Source organism: Labrus bergylta, chromosome 4, assembly GCF_963930695.1.
Source record: "Labrus bergylta chromosome 4, fLabBer1.1, whole genome shotgun sequence".
Taxonomy (NCBI): Eukaryota; Metazoa; Chordata; class Actinopteri; order Labriformes; family Labridae; genus Labrus; species Labrus bergylta.
The window spans coordinates 4602605-4623233 of record NC_089198.1 but is presented as its reverse complement, the minus strand read 5'-3'; the positions used below and the strand labels follow the sequence as shown (position 1 = coordinate 4623233).

The 20629-nt window shown below is 42.3% G+C and overlaps 1 protein-coding gene and 1 long non-coding RNA gene across 5 annotated transcripts; one reads left to right on the top strand and one right to left on the bottom strand.

The window, feature by feature from the left end:
- Positions 1-236: 236 nt before the first annotated feature.
- Positions 237-3409, bottom strand: LOC136178980 (uncharacterized). The gene is made up of 2 exons (XR_010666299.1): positions 2539-3409; positions 237-1992 (listed from the first exon to the last, which is right to left on the bottom strand). It is a non-coding gene; the product is annotated as an uncharacterized lncRNA (long non-coding RNA).
- Positions 3410-4784: 1375 nt separating this feature from the next.
- On the top strand, positions 4785-19888 carry LOC110003651 (GTPase IMAP family member 7-like). 4 transcript variants are annotated; one of them, XR_010666294.1, is made up of 5 exons: positions 4785-4898; positions 12908-13716; positions 13858-14486; positions 15679-18786; positions 18879-19888. XR_010666294.1 is itself a non-coding variant. In XM_065953552.1 (2 exons), exons 1-2 carry the CDS (start codon positions 4883-4885, stop codon positions 16917-16919), a joined length of 1257 nt encoding a protein of 418 aa, XP_065809624.1. In that variant the 5' UTR covers positions 4785-4882; the 3' UTR covers positions 16920-19888. The 4 variants fall into 4 exon arrangements, 1 of the variants encoding a protein (XP_065809624.1); XR_010666293.1 differs by having other exon boundaries at positions 13855-14486; XR_010666292.1 differs by lacking the exons at positions 12908-13716; positions 13858-14486.
- The last annotated feature ends 741 nt before the right edge of the window (positions 19889-20629 follow it).

The following is a 20629-nucleotide window of genomic DNA, read 5'->3' as shown; positions in this document are numbered from 1 at the left end:
AAAAGTGAGTTTTTATACCTGGTTCATCACAACACAATGGTGAGTACACAACCAGTACACTTTGTATTTAAAAAAGAAAAGAAAAGAAAAGAAACTAAATGCTTTTGGTAGAAATACACTTTTGTTGAAATGACGTACATCAGGGAGTAAGAACAACACAAACGAGCATCAAGAGGAGGAAACAATGTCAGTAAGAGATAATGAACGGCTTTAAGTCCGATCGGACACACAGGTGCTGACAGGAAGTGCACAGAGGCAAAGCACATTTTATTAAATCCATATATGTCGTCACGATCATCAAAAGCATCAACGTCTCCTGACACATCTCCTTTATGGTTTGTCTCACACGCAGCTCCAGGAATTCTTTCACTGATCCTGAAGAAAATACAAGAGTTTCTTTTCCATTCACCGTATTCTAAGATATTTCTCTAAACATTAACGACACCATCTGTGCTGTGCTTTGGTCAAAATAAAACATGAATCAAGCCCCAGAGCAGGTTTGTGACCCTGTATAAACCAGCTCTCTCAGAACGCTCTGTGTGGGTGGAGATATGAGGGGAGGGTATTGTTTTACCTGAATCCAACTTGTGATGTCACAAGGAGAGCAAATTTGAAACGGAGAATTTTTGTCTGTGTTGTAAGACTTATGCAGACCACAATCAAAGGACTGGATGGGTTTATTTCACATTTTGTGGGTCGGTAGACACTCAGGTTACCCAAGTGGATTTTTCATAATATGTCCCCTTCAAGAGGAAGAAACCTCGAGCAGATCCAGACTCATGATGAACAGCCGTCTGATGACACTGTGTCCAAGCTGGAAAGTGTGATAGAGGGAGATTCAGGAAGAAGAGAGACAAACAGAGCAACAACAACAACAATGAATAAAATAGATTTAAAGCTACAGTGTCAGTAATAATGGTAAAAGTATGTGTAGTATTAGCAGTAACAGCTCAGTGTGATAATAGACTGATCAGTCAAATATCAACAACTGTAATGATGAAACGAGGAGGACTGATTATATTCATCATAGAGGATCATTTATTAACCCCTTACTGTCCCCATTATCATATCTACTTCTGACATTAAAGAGTCTAAAATATGTTATGGTATGATTTTCAACTTTATAAAGTAAATATATACGATTAAAAAACAAAACACATTAAAAAAAAAGTTTTTTGTTTCTTTGCTCTATGAAACTTGTCATTTATTGCACATTTCAAGTTTACTTTTTCTTTAAATTTTATTTTATTTACCATTTTGTTTTGTACCTTTTGCACTATTTAGAATTTATTACTGTAAATATTGTTTATCTTATTTTACCTTATTTTATTTTATCTTATTTTACCTTATTTTGGTTGTATTGCACCGTGGGACGGAGACAAACACAATTTCAATTCCACTGTATGTCTGGCATATTTTGAAATTGACAATAAAGTTGACTTTGACTTCTTGACTTCAATGAATCCTCTTGATCAACCTGAATTCTAGTCTCACGTCTCTCTTTGTTCACAAATAAAACTACAGACTCTGTTACAACATTTTATTAAAATGAAGAAGCAACAAATCACATTAAAGCACATTTGGATGATGCAGTTTGCTTTACAAGTATTCAGAGAAAATTGAAGTAGAGCAGACAGGGACGCTGTGGGGGAAGGAGCGGCTGAGGCAGAGTGCAAACAGGAAATTTGTGGTGGCAGCCGCAGCTTTTGCAGCTGCATCTGCACGAGCATTACCCAGAGAAACTTGGTCACGGGAGGAGGTGTGAGCAGCACATTTGCAAACAGCAATGCTGGAAGGTAACAAAATGGCTTCCAACAGGGCAGCTACCTTGTGGTGGTGTAAGATGGGTTTACCGTCAGATTTGAGGAACTTGAGATGTTTCCAGAGTGCGCCAAAGTCACGCACAACGCCAAAGGCGTAGCAAGCGAGAATGGTGACAGATTTGCCTTTAGCCAGTTTGCATGCCTCAGTCAGAGCCACCAGTTCTGCTGCCTGTGCAGAGTAATGAGAAGGCAGAGGAGAGGAACAAACAACAGAAACATCATCTACTACAGAGAAACAGGCGTGGGCAGTGGACGGTATCCCTATTACCAGAACCGTTAACATAGAAACTTAGGTTAGGGTTAATGAGAGGAACGTTGTAGCATGTCCTGAACATGCAAAAAGGGGTGAATAACTTTACTATAGCTAACGGGAGCTCACCACACATTAGTTAACTAATTATTGAACTAAATGAGAGCTCACTTCCTACCAACCTGCTAGTCTACTCTTTCCTAGTGGAAGGAGCTATGTAAAATGACTCCTCTAACACCGTTTGGAGGACAGATGAACAAGTTAAAATCACAGCTCCAGGATTATCTGCCTAACATTCATTTCTAGAATAATTAGATTCAAGGATAACCCCTGGTATAGGACTCTAGATTACCCCCCAGAGAGGGAATAACTGTGAACTCCCCTCACTAGGATGTTAGGTGTGTATGAAGTGTGTATATAAATCAGTAAGACAAGTGTGCCGTGGTGTGACTGCTCACTACTTACCTTCCGAGGTTCACGGGGTCTTTAAGGGGAACTTCCAGTCTTTGTGGTGTAAATGATTTCAGTCAGAAAATGATTTCAAAAAGTTTCCGAAAATGTATAAAAACATTTCAAATGATATTCCAAATGCAAATACAAAACAGTAAAAGAAAAATATAAAAAATGGAAAAGGAAAACAAAACTCAAAGACCAAAGTCTAAACCTGTGAGTGTAGACACTTGAAGTTTTAAAAGATCTTGGCTCAGAGACTAAGTCCCAAAATGGGATTTCAAAAGTCAGAGTGACGTGGATTCGTTTTGCAAGGCAAAAAAGAACCTCGATCAGATTTTCTACAGCGTTTTTATAGACAAAAAGTCTCTCTTTTTTCAAGATCCTGTAACACCTCAACAATGCACGTTCGCAGAAACATGATGCATACACAGGTCATGCCAAGTTCATGACATAGGTAATACCAAGTTCATATGTGGTTTCAGCTCGAAGACCGTGAACCGAGCAGATACTCAGAAACGCTACACGCCTACGAGCTCTGATGTGGTTTTGCTTCAATGTATGGCACACTTATCTTGACCTCACAGGAGTGTAGGCACTACGAGTGTGTGTAAGTTTAACAGGAAATGTTGAAAGCAGAAAAAGGTTATGACTTTATGACCTATGTATTAAATGATGAAAGAATTAAGTGATAATAAAAGAAAAAAACTAAAACAAATTCAACAATTGCATAACTCTTTCTGATCTTTCAACAACGTCTTTCAGGTCTGGTCTTGGGGTACGGGTGAGCTGGAGTCCTGCAAGGCCAGGTAGAGGCATAAGGGTGGCAGGGTTAAGTACAGTCTCATCAACAAATTGTGTAAATGGCTTTTCTGGATCTGGGATGCCCAAGGTGGACTGCAAGGACAGTTTAAGGTTTTCAAACGCAGTGTTTGCCTCCTCAGTCCACTGATCGGGGCTGGAATCTGTCAGGTCTCTTTTGTGTGTGATGTCTCTCAGTGGTTGCTCCGTCTCGGAGAAGTTAGGAATAAAATGTTGGCAGTAAGAACACATGCCTAGGAAAGAAAGAACTTGTTTTTTAGTCATAGGTTTAGGTGTATCAGCCACAGCCTTAACCCGGGAGGGAGAAAGAGATTGGCCCTTTGGTGTGAGGATATGACCTAAGGTCACTTCCTGTTTTACAAACTGTAGTTTAGACAGGGATGCTTTATGGCCCTCCTCCATGAGATGGTGCAGGAGGAGGATGGTGTCTGTCTCACACTGCTCCTTTGTTGGGGCTGTGATGAGGAGGTCATCGACGTACTGCAGGAAGACTGAACCTGGGGAGAGTGTGACAGAAGAAAGACTGCGAGACAGTGCTTGACAGAAGAGGGTGGGGCTGCAGGTCAGCCCTTGGCACAAACGTGTCCACAAAACGCTTTCCTCCGAACTGGAAAGCAAACCAAAACTGGGAGTCTTTCTGAACGGGGATAGAGAAGAAAGCATTAGACTACTAGGTCCACAATGGAAAACCATTTAGCAGGAGATCTGGCTGAGAATGGTGTATGGATTGGGAACATTAGGAGCGTGATCTAGAAACACAGTTAAGCAGTGAGTACAGTATGTTATTCTTATTTTCTCTAGTCCCTCAATTAAACAACTTTTATACACGAGGGGAGGAGTCAGCCGGCCGTCCCGGCGATGTAAACAAACTGAAGATAGGACTCTGAAAACTCTGAAAACATCACAGACAGTGGGACTCGGGTGTTACACCCATTGTAGACAGTCATGACTCACACAGTTATTTTCAGAGGAGATACTTGATTTCTATTATATTTATGTGTGAAAAATCACTAAAGCCTTTAAAGACTACACTTCATGTTGGTGTCACAAGATCACAGACTGTCATACCAACTTCATCATTGCTGAAAATGTCCTGGAAAAGTCCTGGAAAAGGATCTATGGAAAAGAGTGGGAACCCTGAAGTCAGTGTGACTGAGGTTATGTACGGTCACAAATAAACAGCATAAGTAAGCACAGTATTTTTCCACTACATGTCTGACTGACAACCCCCCCTCCTAGAGTGATTAGTAAGGCTTGTCATGACTATTCATGGACATATCATATGATATTTTACTATCTGTTTATTAAACGTTTGTGTCTATCTTCACATAAGATCATGTTGTCATGTCCAATAAGGGGAGGGCTAAGGCAGTTTGGTTTCACCTCCTCGAAACGTAGTCACTTCCTGTAAATGCTGCTGGGAGGGGTGAACAGGATGAGGCTCTGTGCAGGTATAAGGAAGTGTTTCCACTGACAGACTAAAAACTTTTCTTCTTCAGCTTAGAAACACACCAGCTACTCTCTCCAACACCCAAATATGGCTGTCAGTAAAGGTAAGTCAGTATATGTAATTTATAAGGTAACATACACCTTGTATCTGTTGGCGTTTTGAAGACCTCATACGTGGGCACAAACTATGTTTGGGTTTTAATGTAGTCAACTTCGCTATTAAATTAATATGAATAATTTGTATTAATATTACTTACCAAAACTATTAATCTGAATGAATAACAACGGGACACCACCCTGGATGGGTTCCCTCAGTCAACAATAACCAAATAGCACAGAGTCAGTGTCAAATTTAATTGTTAAATACCAATATTATTCACATTTAATAAATATCTGTATTTAAATAAAAGGAAGCCGTGAATCCGTACACTAGCCCTCACTCCACCCAGCTGTTATCACAATGATCATAACACCAGTAATCACAGAAAGCTGCTTTATTAGTAAGTAGCTTAAACCTTGTATCTGTTGGGGTTTTCAAGACCTCATACACTGGCACAAATTATGTTTGGCTTTTAAATTATAACAGAATTTAGTGTGTAGGTGTAACTTCAGCGGTTTTCCAAATACCCTCCTAATTACTGCTTATTGAGAGAAAGTTAAGAAGTTGTTGAACAGGAATTCTGATCTTGATATGCGTTGCTTAGTATGCCCTTATAAGGTAGAAGTGAGAAAAAGTATATTGAGGTCATATTTCACGTACAAGCTCAGGAAGTTCAACCTGCCCCAGGAGCTGCTGATCATGTTCTACACATCCATAATCCAGTCTGTTCTGTGCACCTCCATCACTGTCTGGTTTGGATCTACAACCAAACCGAACAGATACAGACTGCAACAGATGATCAGGACTGCAGAAAAAATCATTGGTGTCGACCTGCCCCCCATCCAGGACTTATCCGGTCCCGGGCTGGGAAACGGGCAGGTAGCAGACTCCTCACACCCCGGACACAAACTTTTCAAACTCCTCCCCTCCGGTAGGCGTTACAGATTCTTCCCCCAGGCTGTGACTCTGATGAATGCTAAACAGTCACAGAGTGTCAGACCTGTCACTGTGAATGTACATATACATATATATCATTTAATTTAAATTATCAATCTACGCACACTTATCATGTAAATACTGTAAAACTCTACCTCATGTAAATGAACCCATCTGTCACATAACTGCATTTTTTATTATCATGTCACTTCAGCATTTTTGCACTACTCACAACTGAACTGTTTCTTATTTAGCCTCGTACATATTAGTCTTTGTGCTGCCTTTATTTTGAAGTCAGTAATTTGAATTAAGTTAAAAATGTTAGTCAATAAAAGTGGTCATAAAAAGTTAGATTTAAAAGATTAAAAACATTTTGACATTAGTTCATGGTTTATACTGCCATCTATTGGTCATTGTGGGTAGTTAGTTCATTAAGTCACATGCTGCAGTAAGAAGGACAGAGAGAGACAGAGGATGCATGTTGCTGCTGAATGGTTTTCTGTTACGCTTCTGCCTTGGAGACCATTTGTCTGTAAGTTTTATGTTCAGTTCATTATAAAAATGTTGAGATATGAACACAAAATTCAAGTCAGAAACTTTTAGTTGTTTTTGTCTTTCATGTGCTCTTAGCTAATGCTAAATGTAGTGGCTAACTGTTTTCCTCATGGTTATGATAGCATGTAGCTTTGTGTTGAATTAGCATTTTTATGCATTTCTGTGCTTGCTTGAATTTAGATAGCAATGCTTATACTTTGTAAATGTATACTTGTTATCTGTACTGAAATATTGTTATTCTCTTTGTAATATTGCAGTTTTACAAAAACAAAACAAAATGGAAGGAACTCATGTAAAATCAAGAAAAGACAAGCTTTGTGTTTTTATTGGAGGACTTTTGTTTCAGTGTTATCTGGCTGTCAAATCCTGTACATTGGAACGTGCAGAAAGGGCAGAACAGTCTTTGCTTATTGTGTTTATTGTTGATATTTAATGTTATACTTGTACATAGAGAGCAAAGTTCACCAGTTAAATTCCTTGTGTGTGTAAACATACCTGGCCAATAAAGGTGAATGTGATTCTGATTCAACTTCTTAACGTTCTCTTAATCAGCAGTATTTAGGAGGGTACTGAGGGCAAACTCTTAGTTAATGGCCTTGTAGCTATGAGTTATGGTCATATAGAGTAAGGTACTAAAAAGTAGAGCCTGACTGATATGTATTTTTGGGGAAGATGCCGATATCGTTTTTAGGGAGAAAACATTTCCGATATATCATATCTTTCAGAAGTTTCACAAGTTCCACTCGTTGCCTGCCGCTCGTTGCCTGCCGCTTGTTGCCTGCCAGCGACCACCGCGGACAAATCGGCGTTCTTTTTGTCTTCTTTTGACACAAGTTATACTTTGAACATACTAGTGACAATCAAACGGTAGCCTACGGCCGCTAGCACCGGCTAATTGTTTTTAGCATCGGATCCAACTCGCTAGCAGGGCTGCTAACATCTCCCCTCCCGACAACATGCACATTGTTTGTTGTGAAGGCTGCCTGACACTCTCACGCACTAGAGGAGAGGTTACCAACCTTCAAGAGAATATCCGCAGGCTTTCAGAGGGGCTTCAGAAGAAGGACCTGATGCTTTCCAGCTACATCGACTTGGCAGCCTCTCAGTCTAAGAGGATCACGGCTATGCACTCCGATATCTCAGATACCTTGCTGTGGGATCCTTTACGGCCCCGACACTCCTCCTGCTCGACCCCAAACCCTCGGGAGTCCTGGGCCGAGGTTTTGGTGAGCAGTGGAAAATGCAGTGGGAGACTATCTGGGTCTCCCCCACCGCTTCTCCTCACAAATCATTACTCGGCACTGCAGGACGATGATCCGGGTGAGGTTAATGGGACCTCTTCGGTGTCTGTCCGAGCCCCCACCGATCCTGTCAGCTGCACACCTGAGTCTGCTAAGCCTGCCTCTGATGCAACCGTCACTGCCGCTGCCTCATTTTCTCCGAACATCACGGCTCCTTCCACATCCTCTGTAAAAGACGATGCTACCTCTGCCTCTTCTCCACCTGTTCTGGCACTCTCCTCTCCATCCTCTGCGGCGTCATCTTCACCTGTTGCCGCTCCTGCTGCTGTCTCCGTAGGACAACAAAGCCAACAATGGGGGAAGCTCTCCTCCCATAGCAGAAGGCTGCTGGTGGAAGCTGTAAACAGACGCTCTGGTGGACTCCCCCGCACTCAGCTGGAACGGTCCCCTTCACCGGAGCGTTCGCCTGCCCTGACCGCGCCTCCTCAGCCGGTGAGTCCACTCTGCCCTGACGTCACCAGACACGCACGGGTTTGCACTGTCGGCACTCAGGCTTCACCCCCTCGTCCACTTTTCTCACCTACCACTCTGATAATCGGCGACTCCATAATAAGGAATGTACGGTTTTTCAATGCCACCACTCTCTGCCTCCCTGGTGCTACTGTCCCCGTCATTTTAGAAAGGCTCCGGAAGACTTTGCCCTCTCTTCCCACCACCATCACTCGCCTTATCATAAATGTGGGCACAAACGACACCGCTCGACAACAGTCTGAACTGACCAAAGAGCACTTCAACCAACTTTTCAAGCTCTTAATACAAACTGGTAAATCCATTTTCATCTCCAGACCCACTGCGCCTCTGTCCAACGCCGCTCGTTTCAGCAGAACCCTCTACCTCCACCACTGGCTGCAGTCCACCTGCAGGGCTCACGATGTGGCCTTCATTGACAATTTCAATCTGCTCTGGAACCGCTACTCTCTTTTTAAAGCTGACGGACTTCACCCAAACAAAGCCGGCTCACACCTCCTCACTACAAACATCCAACACACAGTACAGTACACGCCATGCAACTGACTAAATGACGACATCAATACAGCCGATTCCCAATCTTTCTCTATGGTTCCAGCACACCCAACTGTTTCCCCCACCAGCCCACCCTACCGTCCAAAGGTCTGCTCCTCCATCCTCCCAGCTCTCTCTGTGATCAACAGCTCCCCCCACTGGCCTCATCCCTCGTTCCCACATTCACTGACATTATCTGCAATAGAAACTCTCATTACAAGAAGGCATCCAAACAAAAACAAAATCATTAAATCTGTCAATTTTTCAAATTTGTCAACCATCCCCTGTCAGCCACTCCCTCACCCTTCACTCCGTATAACACCACATCATAACCTGAAACTGGAATACTTGCTGAATACTCACTCCCTCAACAATAAAAGCCTCATTCTCCATGACTTCATAACCGACACCAACCTGGACTTCCTATGTCTCACCGAAACCTGGCAAAAACCCTTGGACTATTTCTCACTAAACCAAACCACACCCACAGGATACACATACATGGACAAACCCCGCCCCGATGGACGGGGTGGTGGTGTTGCAGCCGTTTACAGGAAGGACATTAAAACTACCACCATTCCCATCCCTGCATTTGACTCATTTGGACACATTGCTTTCAAACTCTTTGGTCCCACTCCCCTAGTCACTGCTGTAATCTATCGCCCCCCCCCAAACCAAACCCTTCTTTTTTCAGTGATTTTCATGACTTTCTGACCCAACTCTGCTCCATCTCAACTTCTGTTCTGCTCCTTGGGGATTTTAACTTCCATGTCAACAACACTCAATGTAAAACTGCCAAAGAATCCCTGGACCTTCTTCACTGCCTCAACTTCACACAGCATGTCAACTTCCCCACTCACAGCCGCAGCCACATTCTGGACTTGGGCTGCTCCACTGGTCTCACAATCCATCAACTGTCAAGTCTCAACTTCAACATCTCCGACCATCTGGCTATAAACATGGACATTCTCATCCCTCTTCCCACTCCAAAACAAAAACGAAAGATCTCCTTCAGAAACATAAAATCAGTCGACCCCTCAGCTCTCTCAGCCTCTATTTCCAGCAAAATCTCTTCCTCCCTTCCCCCCCAATTTAATAACCCCTCTGAACTCATCACCTACTATAACAACACACTCTCCTTCTGTCCCATCAAAACTAAAACTGTCTCATTCACACACTCTGCAACCTGGTACACTCCCGAACTCCATAAAATGAAAACCCGTAAACGCCAGCTTGAAAGACTCCACAAGAAAACCGGTTTAAAAGTTCACTTCCAATCATACTCTGACTACCTCAAACAATACATGGAAGCTCTCAGCGCAGCCCGGTCCACCTATTACTCACACCTCATCCACTCAGGCTCATCCAACCCCAAGGCTCTCTTCTCTACAATAAACAAACTCCTCAAACCCAGTGACAACACCTCTCCCTCCTTCACAGCTGATAAATGCAATGCTTTTCTTTAATTCTTTCAATCAAAAATTGACACCATTTACAGCAGCTTCAACACTCTCACTGTCCCCTCTTCACCCCTACCCGCATCCCCTCGCCTCATCACCCAACCTCTGTCTCAGTTCTCCCGTTTTCCCAAATGAACTATCCATCATCACCTCTAGCATGAAGTCCTCCACCAGTACTCTCGACCCCATCCCATCCAGTCTCGTCAAAAACTGTCTCCCAGCCATCGCGCCACTCATAACCTCAATCATCAACTCCTCCCTCTGCTCTGGTTCAGTACCCAAAACTCTCAAACTGGCAGCCGTCACCCCTATCCTCAAGAAACCTGGACTCAATACGGACAGCATTTGCAACTTCCGCCCCATCTCCAACCTCTCCTTCCTCTCAAAAATACTGGAACGTGTTGTCGCCTCCCAGATCAAATGCCACCTCTCCTCCAATAACCTATTTGACCCATTCCAGTCCGGCTTCCGTTCCCAGCACAGCACAGAAACAGCTTTCCTCAAAGTCACCAACGACCTCCTCCTCTCCTCAGACTCTGGCCTCCTCAACATCCTCATCCTCCTTGATCTCACTGCAGCCTTTGACACCATCAGCCACAGTATTCTTTTATCCCGCTTAGAGCACTCACTCAACATCATTGGCACTGCTCTTTCCTGGTTAAAATCCTACCTCACCGACAGACAGTTTATCAACATCAATAACTGCTCCTCCTCCATAGCTCCTTTGTCCCAAGGCGTCCCCCAGGGTTCTGTGCTTGGTCCCCTCCTGTTCATCATATACTTGCTCCCCCTTGGTAACATTATCTGCCAGCATGGTCTCCATTTCCACTGTTATGCTGATGACATCCAGCTCTACATCTCCACCAATTCAATCACCACTGAAACCTGCTCTACCCTAATGAACTGCCTCAATGAAATAAAAACATGGATGCACACCAATGTCCTCTCTCTTAACTACGCAAAATCGGACATAATAATTATCGGCCCTAAATCCCTCACCACTTCCATTCACAACTTCTCCTTCACAATAGACAACTCCACTCTCTCCCCCTCCCCTCATATCCGCAATCTTGGAGTCATCTTTGACAGCCAGCTCTCCTTTGATCACCACGTCACCCAGCTCACAAGAACCGCCTTCTTTCACCTCAAAAATATAGCCCGCCTCCGTCCATTACTCTCATTTTCTGCCGCTGAAACACTAATCCATGCATTCATCACATCCAGACTCGACTATTGCAACAGCATCCATTACGGCACATCATCCAAAGTCCTTAATAAACTTCAATACATCCAAAACTCTGCTGCACGCCTCCTTACCCACACCCGAATACGCGAACACATCACCCCTGTCCTGCAAAATCTCCACTGGCTCCCTGTCCCTTACCGTATCCAATTCAAAATCCTTCTCCTCACACATAAAGCCCTTAACCACCAGGCCCCCTCCTACCTCACGGCTCTCCTTCACCCTCACACTCCTGCACGCAGCCTCCGTTCTTCAAAAGCCAACCTCCTATCTCCCCCTCTTAGAACCAAGCACCGAACCTGGGGGGACAGAGCCTTCTCCATAGCTGCCCCCTCCCTCTGGAACTCACTCCCCACACACATTCAACACTGCACCGACCCTCCTACTTTTAAATCACTTATCAAAACTCACCTCTTTAAACAAGCTTTTAATGTATGATTGTGATGTATTTTCTGTTTTCTGTTGTTTACCTTTATGTTGTTATCTTTATTGTTGTTATCTTTATGATTTGTGTGTAATGCTGCAATGTCCGTTAGTCTGTCCTTCTGTGCTATTCTTTATGTTTTAACCAAGTGTCTTTGAGTTTTTAAAAGCGCTTATAAATAAAATGCATTATTATTATTATTATTATTATGTCGATATCTTTCTTATATGTATCTTCAATCTTTATGGATAGAAATAGATATGCACACATTATTGCATTGAGCGGTTATAAAACACTTGTCATAAAGATTTATAATGAAGACAAGTTTTCTTTTTTTTACAGTTGAACAAAAGCATTTATGGAAATAAACAATTATTAAAAAACAATATAAAAATAAATAATGAACTTAAATTGAATAAACCTAGTTATATCAGCATATCAGAGATAAAATTAGTACCGATCGGCTGACAGATTTATTGATCGGGCTCGACTATAAAGCTCTCAATGACGACAGCCAGTAGGGGAGAGTGGGGTAACTTGTGCCAAGGGGCAAGTAGTGCCACCCCTGTTATCTAGAAAACCATAGAAGAAGTTGGTCATGTGACCACATATTTTTGAAGAGGCATCCATTTCACTCATCCTGCAAAGAAGGGAGACACATGGCTTGAGAGGTAAGCACATATAAGTTCCCAAAAAATGTTTTTGCCCTCCAAAGTAAAATTTCTATGATCAAGGTTTTTTGATTGCTGTGTTTGAACAATTATATACAACTTTGAAAACAGTTCACACATGTTTAAGTGCTTTAGTAAGCTACACCATGAGTCTATACAGTTAGCATGATGCTAGCTCAAAGCAGCTGGGGGATACATTTTTTCAAAATAATGGTTGGGTTAATTTGTGCAAGTGGCACAACTTAACTTATGATTATTTACTATATATTACTTTATTGTATTTTATTGTTATTGTACATTGTATTCTTACTTTCATTGTATTCTGACATTCTTAATTTTAGACCAAAATCCATCATGCCAAGTATGTTAAAACTGCTTTAAACTTCTCTGATCATCAGCACTACCTTTTATCTCATTTCAGGTACAGCTTCCCTCCACACATGATGTACAACATGGATGAAACTGGTGTGATGACAGTGTAGACACCCAAGCAGGTTGTCAGAGAGAAAGGGAAGAAACAAGTGGGTTCAGTAACATCTGCTGAAAGAGGAGAGCTTGTCACTGTGGCCTGTGCAATAAACGCCACTGGAAATGCAGTCCCACCCATGTTCTTTTTCAAGGACAGCCTTATGAACGCATCACCAGCAGGTTCCATTGGTCATTGTACAAAGTCTGGATGGATGAAGATGCCTTCCTCATCTTCCTGGAGCACGTCATCCGCCACACCAACTGCTCCACCGATCACCCAGTCCTGCTCATTCTGGACAACCATGAGTCTCACATCTCACTCAAGTCAGTGACAATTGCTAAAGAGAATGGGGTCATTATGCTCACCCTGCCACCTCACACCTCACACCTCACACCGCTTGCAACCATTAGACAAAACTGTCTATGGACCACTCAAAACCTACTATAACCGAGCGATGGATGGGTAGATGTGATCACATCCTGGGCGAACCGTATCGATCTACGAGGTCCCGGAACTTGTGAAGCAAGCGTTCCTCTCTGCAATGTCACCAACAAACATAACCTCAGGTTTCAGAGCAACGGGCATATACCCTTTCAACAGGGACATCTTCCCGGAAGAAGACTATGCACCATCAATGGTGACAGACAGGGCAAATCCAGAAGATGAACCCAGTGCCACTGCTGACCTGCCTGGAGAAGAGCCCTCCACCAGTGCAGCTGCTCACCTGCCTGGACCATCGCATGAGCCAACACATGTCACAGGTATTTAAAAAAAAGTCTGGTAGGCCAATAGTGGCGGTGCGCATAGTGGCGTGGCTCAGGCTTACCCTCCATCTGACCACGCAATCTTGTTGTTCCCTGTGTTCAATGACAATAAAAGTTCCTTTCCTTTCCTTGAAGCAGGTCCAGACCCAGGAGAGCCACCTGCCACTCTGCCAAATCCCGAGCATTCATCAAGTGACAAATCTGGTTCTTCTGCTCACTTGGGTTATGTGTTTCCAGAAGTCATTGTTCCCTTGCCAAAAGCCACAGAAAGAAAGAACAGAATTGTAAGAAAGAAAGTGAAAACAAGAATCGTGACCGACACACCTGAGAAGATGGAGTTGGAGAAGGCTCACAAAGAAAAAGAAGATAAAAAGGCTGAACAGGAAAAGAAAAGAATGAAAGAGAGAAGAAAAGGGCTCTGAAAGCTGCAAATCAAACCAAAACCAAGAAGGAAACGGTTGTGTACAGTAGCTCGGAAGAAAGCTCCACCACCGATGATGAGGCAGAAGATGGCCTGGAGAAGACACACGGCAGAGAAAAGGATGGGGCTGAAAAGAAGAAAAGGAGTGGAAATAAGAAGGGGGCTCTGAAAGGGTGAAAACCAACCAAACCCAAGAAGAAAGTGCTCTCCAGTAGCTCAGAAGAGAGTGACTTTCCGATTCCATTTAGCGATGCCACTGATTTTGAGAGTTCAGATATCCAGAGTGATGATGATGATGGTGACAAGGATCTGTCTGCTGGTGACTTTGTCATTGTGAAGTTTGCAGGTAAGAAATCAAAATCCTATAACTATGTTGGATTGGTAGAGAATGTTGGAGGTGACGAGATCAGTGCAAAGTTTCTGAAGGAAAGTTGTAAGAGGTCTGTTGATGGAAAGCCCATCTTCACATTTAGAGAGAATGGTGAAGTAGTCATCCCTAGGGGTGATATGCTCAAGAAACTATCCACACCACAGAAACTTGGTGGTACAGCCAGAAGGGAGCATAAGTTCACATTCCCCTGCAGCATTGTCAAGTGGGATGTTCAGTAGTAGGCTGAATCTGTGAAGAGATTCAGATGCAGATGATTTGCAGATGCTTAGGTGCTCATTTTGGAATTTGTATTTTGTTCTGAGTATGTGTTCATACTATGAGTATGTCTGATGTTGTTAAAACTTTAAATAAACGTTAAATAAGTAATTTTGTATTGAATTTGTCTTGCTTTTTTATAGCATTATCGTTTGTGAGATTAAAATGATCTGTTTTACTTAAATTATCAATGGCACAATTTACCCCAGTGTATTCTCTCTAATGGCACAATTTACCCCGCACTGGGGGCAAGTTGTGCCACAAAACCAGCTATATTTCTCAAACAGTTTATTTAATATCCAAAGTGATTGTTCCCAGGGATGCACAGCATCTTAAACTTAAATGTACATATTTTAGTTGGAGGCATTACTGTAATCCCCTTGCTTTAAAGGCACTTTTAAGTAAAAATTGGCACAACTTACCCCACTCTCCCCTATGCTACTAATGAACATGCTAATAAGCAACTGGCTAATGGTGATTATTGTGACCTTAATTTAAAGTGTTACCGATGCTACAAACCCCTAGTAGCTTTCTTTGCATTTTAATTTGGAACATTTCCTTTTTTTAGGTTTAAAGTGTGACCCTGAAACATTTAGAAGATCCTGTGTGTTGCTGCTCTGTTGAGTTAGTTTGTAAAGTTTGTAAAGTTAAACAAAAAGTGTTAACTAATTTTCAGTAGAAATAATAAAATAATCATTTAGAGCTAGCTAGACAATATCCTCTGGGCCCGTTTGGTCAAAGTTAATCCAACAGGATTAAAGTTATCAGATGAGTTTTTCATGAATCTAAAATCTGGTTGTTCAAAAAAACAAAACAAAAATAACGGGATAATTGTATAAGATCAGGTTTGGATAATCAAAGTTGTTCTTTCTTTTCTTTCCCATCAAATCAGAAACAACCATGTACAACAATGAAGAGATCCGGATCGTGATGGTGGGGAAGACCGGAGCTGGGAAGAGTGCAGCAGGAAACACCATCCTGGGACACAACTGCTTTAAATCTGTTTTCTCCCCTGAATCTGTGACCACAGACTGCGCTAAGTCGTATGGTGAGCTGGATAGACAGAAGGTTTCTGTCATCGACACTCCAGGTCTGTTTGACACCAATACAGATGAAGAGACGACACGTAAAAATATCTCCCAGTGTATGGCTTATGCTTCTCCTGGACCACATATCTTTCTTATTATCATCAGACTGGGCCGAATCACAGAAGAAGAAAAGAAGACGGTGGAGAAGATTCAGAAAATCTTTGGAAAGTCAGCAGACAAATACAGCATGGTTCTCTTTACCCATGGTGACCAGCTCAGTGGGACTATCGAGGAGTTCTTGAAGGAAAGCAAAGACCTGCAGAAGCTTGTGGCCAAATGTAACGACCAGTACCACGTCTTTGATAACAAGCTGTCTGATAGTTCTCAGACCAGAGAGCTCCTCAACAAGATCAGAAAAATAACAGAAAAGAACACAGGAAACCATTACACCACTGAGATGTTTCAGGAGGCAGAGAGGGCGATTGAAGAGGAGAAACAGAGAATCCTGAAAGAGAAAGAAGAGGAAATGAGGAAAGAGAGGAAGGAACTAATGAGGAAAATAGTGGAAAAATTTGAGCAAAGGATAAAGGAAGCAAAGGAAGACGCGGAGAAGGAGAAACAGCGAATCCTGAAAGAGACTGAAAAGCAAAAGTGCAAAGAGGAGGAACTAAAGAGGAAAATAAAAGAAAAACATGAGAAAGAACTAAAGGAAGCAGAGGAAGACACTAAGAAGGAGAAACAGCGAATCCTGAAAGAGAAAGAAGAGCAAAAGTGCAAATTGAAGGAGGAACTGGAGAGGATAATAAAAGAAAAACATGAGAAAGAATTAAAAGAAGCGAAGGAAGAGATGGAAAAAGAACTAAAAGAGAAAATGAAAGCACTGGAGGAAGAACAGGAAGAGAAGGCTAGAAGAGAGGCAGAGAAGAGCCTTTCAGTGCTCGCAAAGGTTGGTCGTGGACTTGCGGTGGTGGGGGCTGTTGGGGCTGGGGTGGCGGTGGGGGCTGCGGTGGCGGTGGGGGCTGGATTGGCTATTGCGCCTGTGGCAGTTGTGGGGGCTGTTGGGGCTGGGTTGGTTGCGGGGGCTGTGGCGTTATTTAAAAAATAACTACAGCTCATTGTATCCGACCTGATGTACATTATAATGTCAGTGTTTGAAACTGATCTGTTGATTCTCAAATTACTCTCGCCTTTTCTTTTAGACATATTTTGAACACAAAACTAAAAGACTAAAGGGACTTTCAGACAGGACACGGTGGGGGCTACGCGCTGCTGTCAAGCCCATTCATTGTCTATGTGTAGCTCTGCACAAGAGCGTATCTGCACTCGGCCGAGCTGAGCTCAGCACAAGGTCTCGTTTGCCAGTTGGACCAATAGTATCTGTCTGCAGTCTGCAAGACCCAATTTCAAATATCTTTATTTATCTGTTAGGAACTTCAGTTGTGTAAAAAAAGCATCAGTGTGCATACAGCTCAGCACAACAAAACAAACAAACAAAAGAACACACACACATACAAGTGGCTGTATTAAAAGCATGACAATTGTTATGAAAGGTTAAAAGAGTGGTGTTAAAAATAAATGAACAAATGGATCAGCCATTCATGAGCCTGATGGATGTGGGCACGAAGCTTGAAATGGCTCTCTTAGTTCTGAAAGTTTGAGATCTGTGTCATCGGTATCTTCTGCCCACTACAATCTTCTAAATGGTGTTTGACCCTGCTGAGGCCGTGTGGCTCGCTTTACTTTGGTTCACCTTCTATTGTTATCATTTCAAACACATTAACTAAGAACATTTTTGAAACACATGACTCACATAAGTGCCTCCAACCAAAGCTGTAGTATCCTCAAAGGTATAGAGAAGAAGCCCTGCAGCCCGTCTATGCAGATGGTCGGATGGAGCGGAGAGGAAATTAAAAAAAGGACGATTTTTATTTTCATCCACAAAATGTCATCAAAAATATAAAAGTTGTGAAAGTATGTAATAAACCCAAGTAATTTCAGTAAGGAGACATAATTCTCTATGAATATTTAAAGTTGCATGTCACATATGATACTTATTTAAACTATCATCTCCGTGCTCTTAAATGACCCTTTTTTAACAGTTGGTAGATAAATAAAATAAACATTGTTTAAATAAAATCCACATCGTTTGCTTTAAAAGAAAGCTTATCAACTCTGGTAGTGAAATAACCCTGGTATTACTAACGTATATTTAACTAAATATAAGTTGTCTAAGGAAAATACTCTTGTGTCTGTACTCAAGCCAAAATTTTGCCCACAACTTCTGTGTTTCTTTGGCGGCCAAAATCATCGTTTTAGACATCTCACGTGGTCCTCTGCTGAGATTTGGATAGGTACACGTTCCGCCCCTCTCTTGCAGCCTGCAGACAGACCCCTCTCAATAGGAGGGAAGATCAGATCACAACAAACGGGGTCCCAGAGAGAGCTCTCTTATGTAAAGACCTGTCCGACAGTTTTGGCGTACCAGCTGTGTTTAAAACAGCAGCATAGGCTGAAATGTTAACGTGCTTGTGAAGCGGTCGTCATAGAGCTGCATTTCCTGGACGAGACTAAACTCTCCCAAATCCTGTTGTGCCCTGAGGATCTCATGAACACACACCCTCTCCTCCTGTGCTGCTAGCTCCTGTCACGGCTCTGGCTGTGATCCTGTTTCTCTGTGTATCCCTTGTGTCCCCTCCCCCTCTGTCTGTCTGTGTGTGTGTGTGTGTGTGTGTGTGTGTGTGTGTGTGTGTGTGTGTGTGTGTGTGTGTGTGTGTGTGTGTGTGTGTGTGTGTGTGTGTGTGTGTGTGTGTGTGTGTGTGTGTGTGTGTGTGTGTGTGTGTGTCTCTGGAGGGCGTGGCTTCAATCAAACACCTGGTGACCACTCACACCTGCAACTCATCTGCTTATCTGCCTCAGACTAAGACCCAGGGTTCAACTCGACTCATTGCCAGATTATTGAGTCTACTGAAGTGGTAGCTATGATCGGCTGCTCTTAACATTTGTTAGAGTTTATTCCAAGTGTTGTTCCAGTGAGTCCTAACAGATTTTCTCTCTTGTTGTCCAGATTTTCACCGGTGTCATCTCCTCCAGTCTGCTCTGCTCTCAGGCAACTCAACCAATTACCTGTCTGCCTACGGAACCAGCTAACTCCATAAGACTCCTCCACGCCGTCACTACCAGCCAGCCAGTCAGCCATTCACTGATACCTAGCCCTGCAATAAAACCTCAAACCCTTCAATTTTGCTGCCGTGTCTGCTTTTGGGTCTAAATACAAACCGTAACAGCTCCTCCTCCTCCTCCTCAGTTAAAGATCAGAGTTTTCTACTGAATAGTGAACAGATACAAACACACTGTGCACCAAAAAGTAACTATTTTCCCGACTAATGTTTCTGTAACCTAGCAATGTGCACCGTTGCTTTTCGCTCGTGTGCGCTCCCCTTCTGCTCTGCGCCCTACTCCATGGGAGTGCAGCACACACAGCTTCCTATCTGACAGGCAAGTGCAAACAAACAGCTTTAAGTCAAATCAGACACACAGGTGATGACAGGAAGTGACCAGAGGCAGTACATCTTTTAAAAAAATTAAGTAAATATGTCGTCATCAACAACATCAACAGCTGCTCATGAGAGTTTGAATCAGAATCAAAACCATCCTAAACATCATCATCATCATCATCATCATCATCATCAAGGTGTTCATGAAGAGCTTTTTCTTAAAGGTACAAAGGGTCTCTGCAGATCGACATTAAATGTTTTTTATTTGACACATGAATTAAAAATATATATATAATACAAAATGGGTTTTAATCTCCTTGTGATCTTAAGTATCAAAGTTTTAAAGTCTGTAACAATGTTTTTACAATCAAATGTACTTTCATGTAATCAAAGTCGTCTTTTCAAGAAAGATTGAATCACAGCTGAGAGGATTTGTTTTCAGTGTCAGATGTTTCAGGTTGGCTTCTATGTTAGAAAAGTCCTTCAATTTTCTCTGAATACTTGTAAAGCAAACTGCATCATCCAAATGTGCTTTAATGTGATTTTTTGCTTCTTCATTTTAATAAAATGTTGTAACAGAGTCTGTAGTTTTATTTGTGAACAAAGAGAGACATGAGACTAGAATTCAGGTTGATCAAGAGGATTCAATAAATTACAAGTTTCACAGAGCAAAGTAAAAAACAGTTTTGATTTTTAATTGCATATATTTAGTTCATAAAGTAGAAAATCATACCATAACATATTTTAGACTCTTTAATGACAGAAGTAGATATGATAATGGGGACAGTAAGGGGTTAATAAATGATCCTCTATGATGAGTTGTTAATATTTGACTGATCAGTCTATTATCACACTGAGCTGTTACTGCTAATACTACACATACTTTTACCATTATTACTGACACTGTAGCTTTAAATCTATTTTATTCATTGTTGTTGTTGTTTCTGTTTGTCTCTCTTCCTCCTGAATCTCCCTCTATCCCACTTTCCAACCCGGACACAGTTTCATCAGACGTCTGTTCATCATGAGTCTGGATCTGCTCGAGGTTTCTTCCTCTTAAAATAAGTTTTTCCTCTCCACTGTAACTTTGCTAAATGTTGCTTAGTGCTCATGATGGATTAATGTTGGGTCTTTGTAACTAAATATAACAAAGAGTAAGGTCTTAATCTGCTCTTTCTGTGAAGTGTCTTGAGATCACATTTATTATGAATTAGCGCCATACAAATAATGTCCGATTGATTGATCGTGTATGTGCACAATTTGATTTCACCGCTGCATTTGGGGCGCCAGGGAAAAACATCTGGATTCGGCCCCTGCTTGT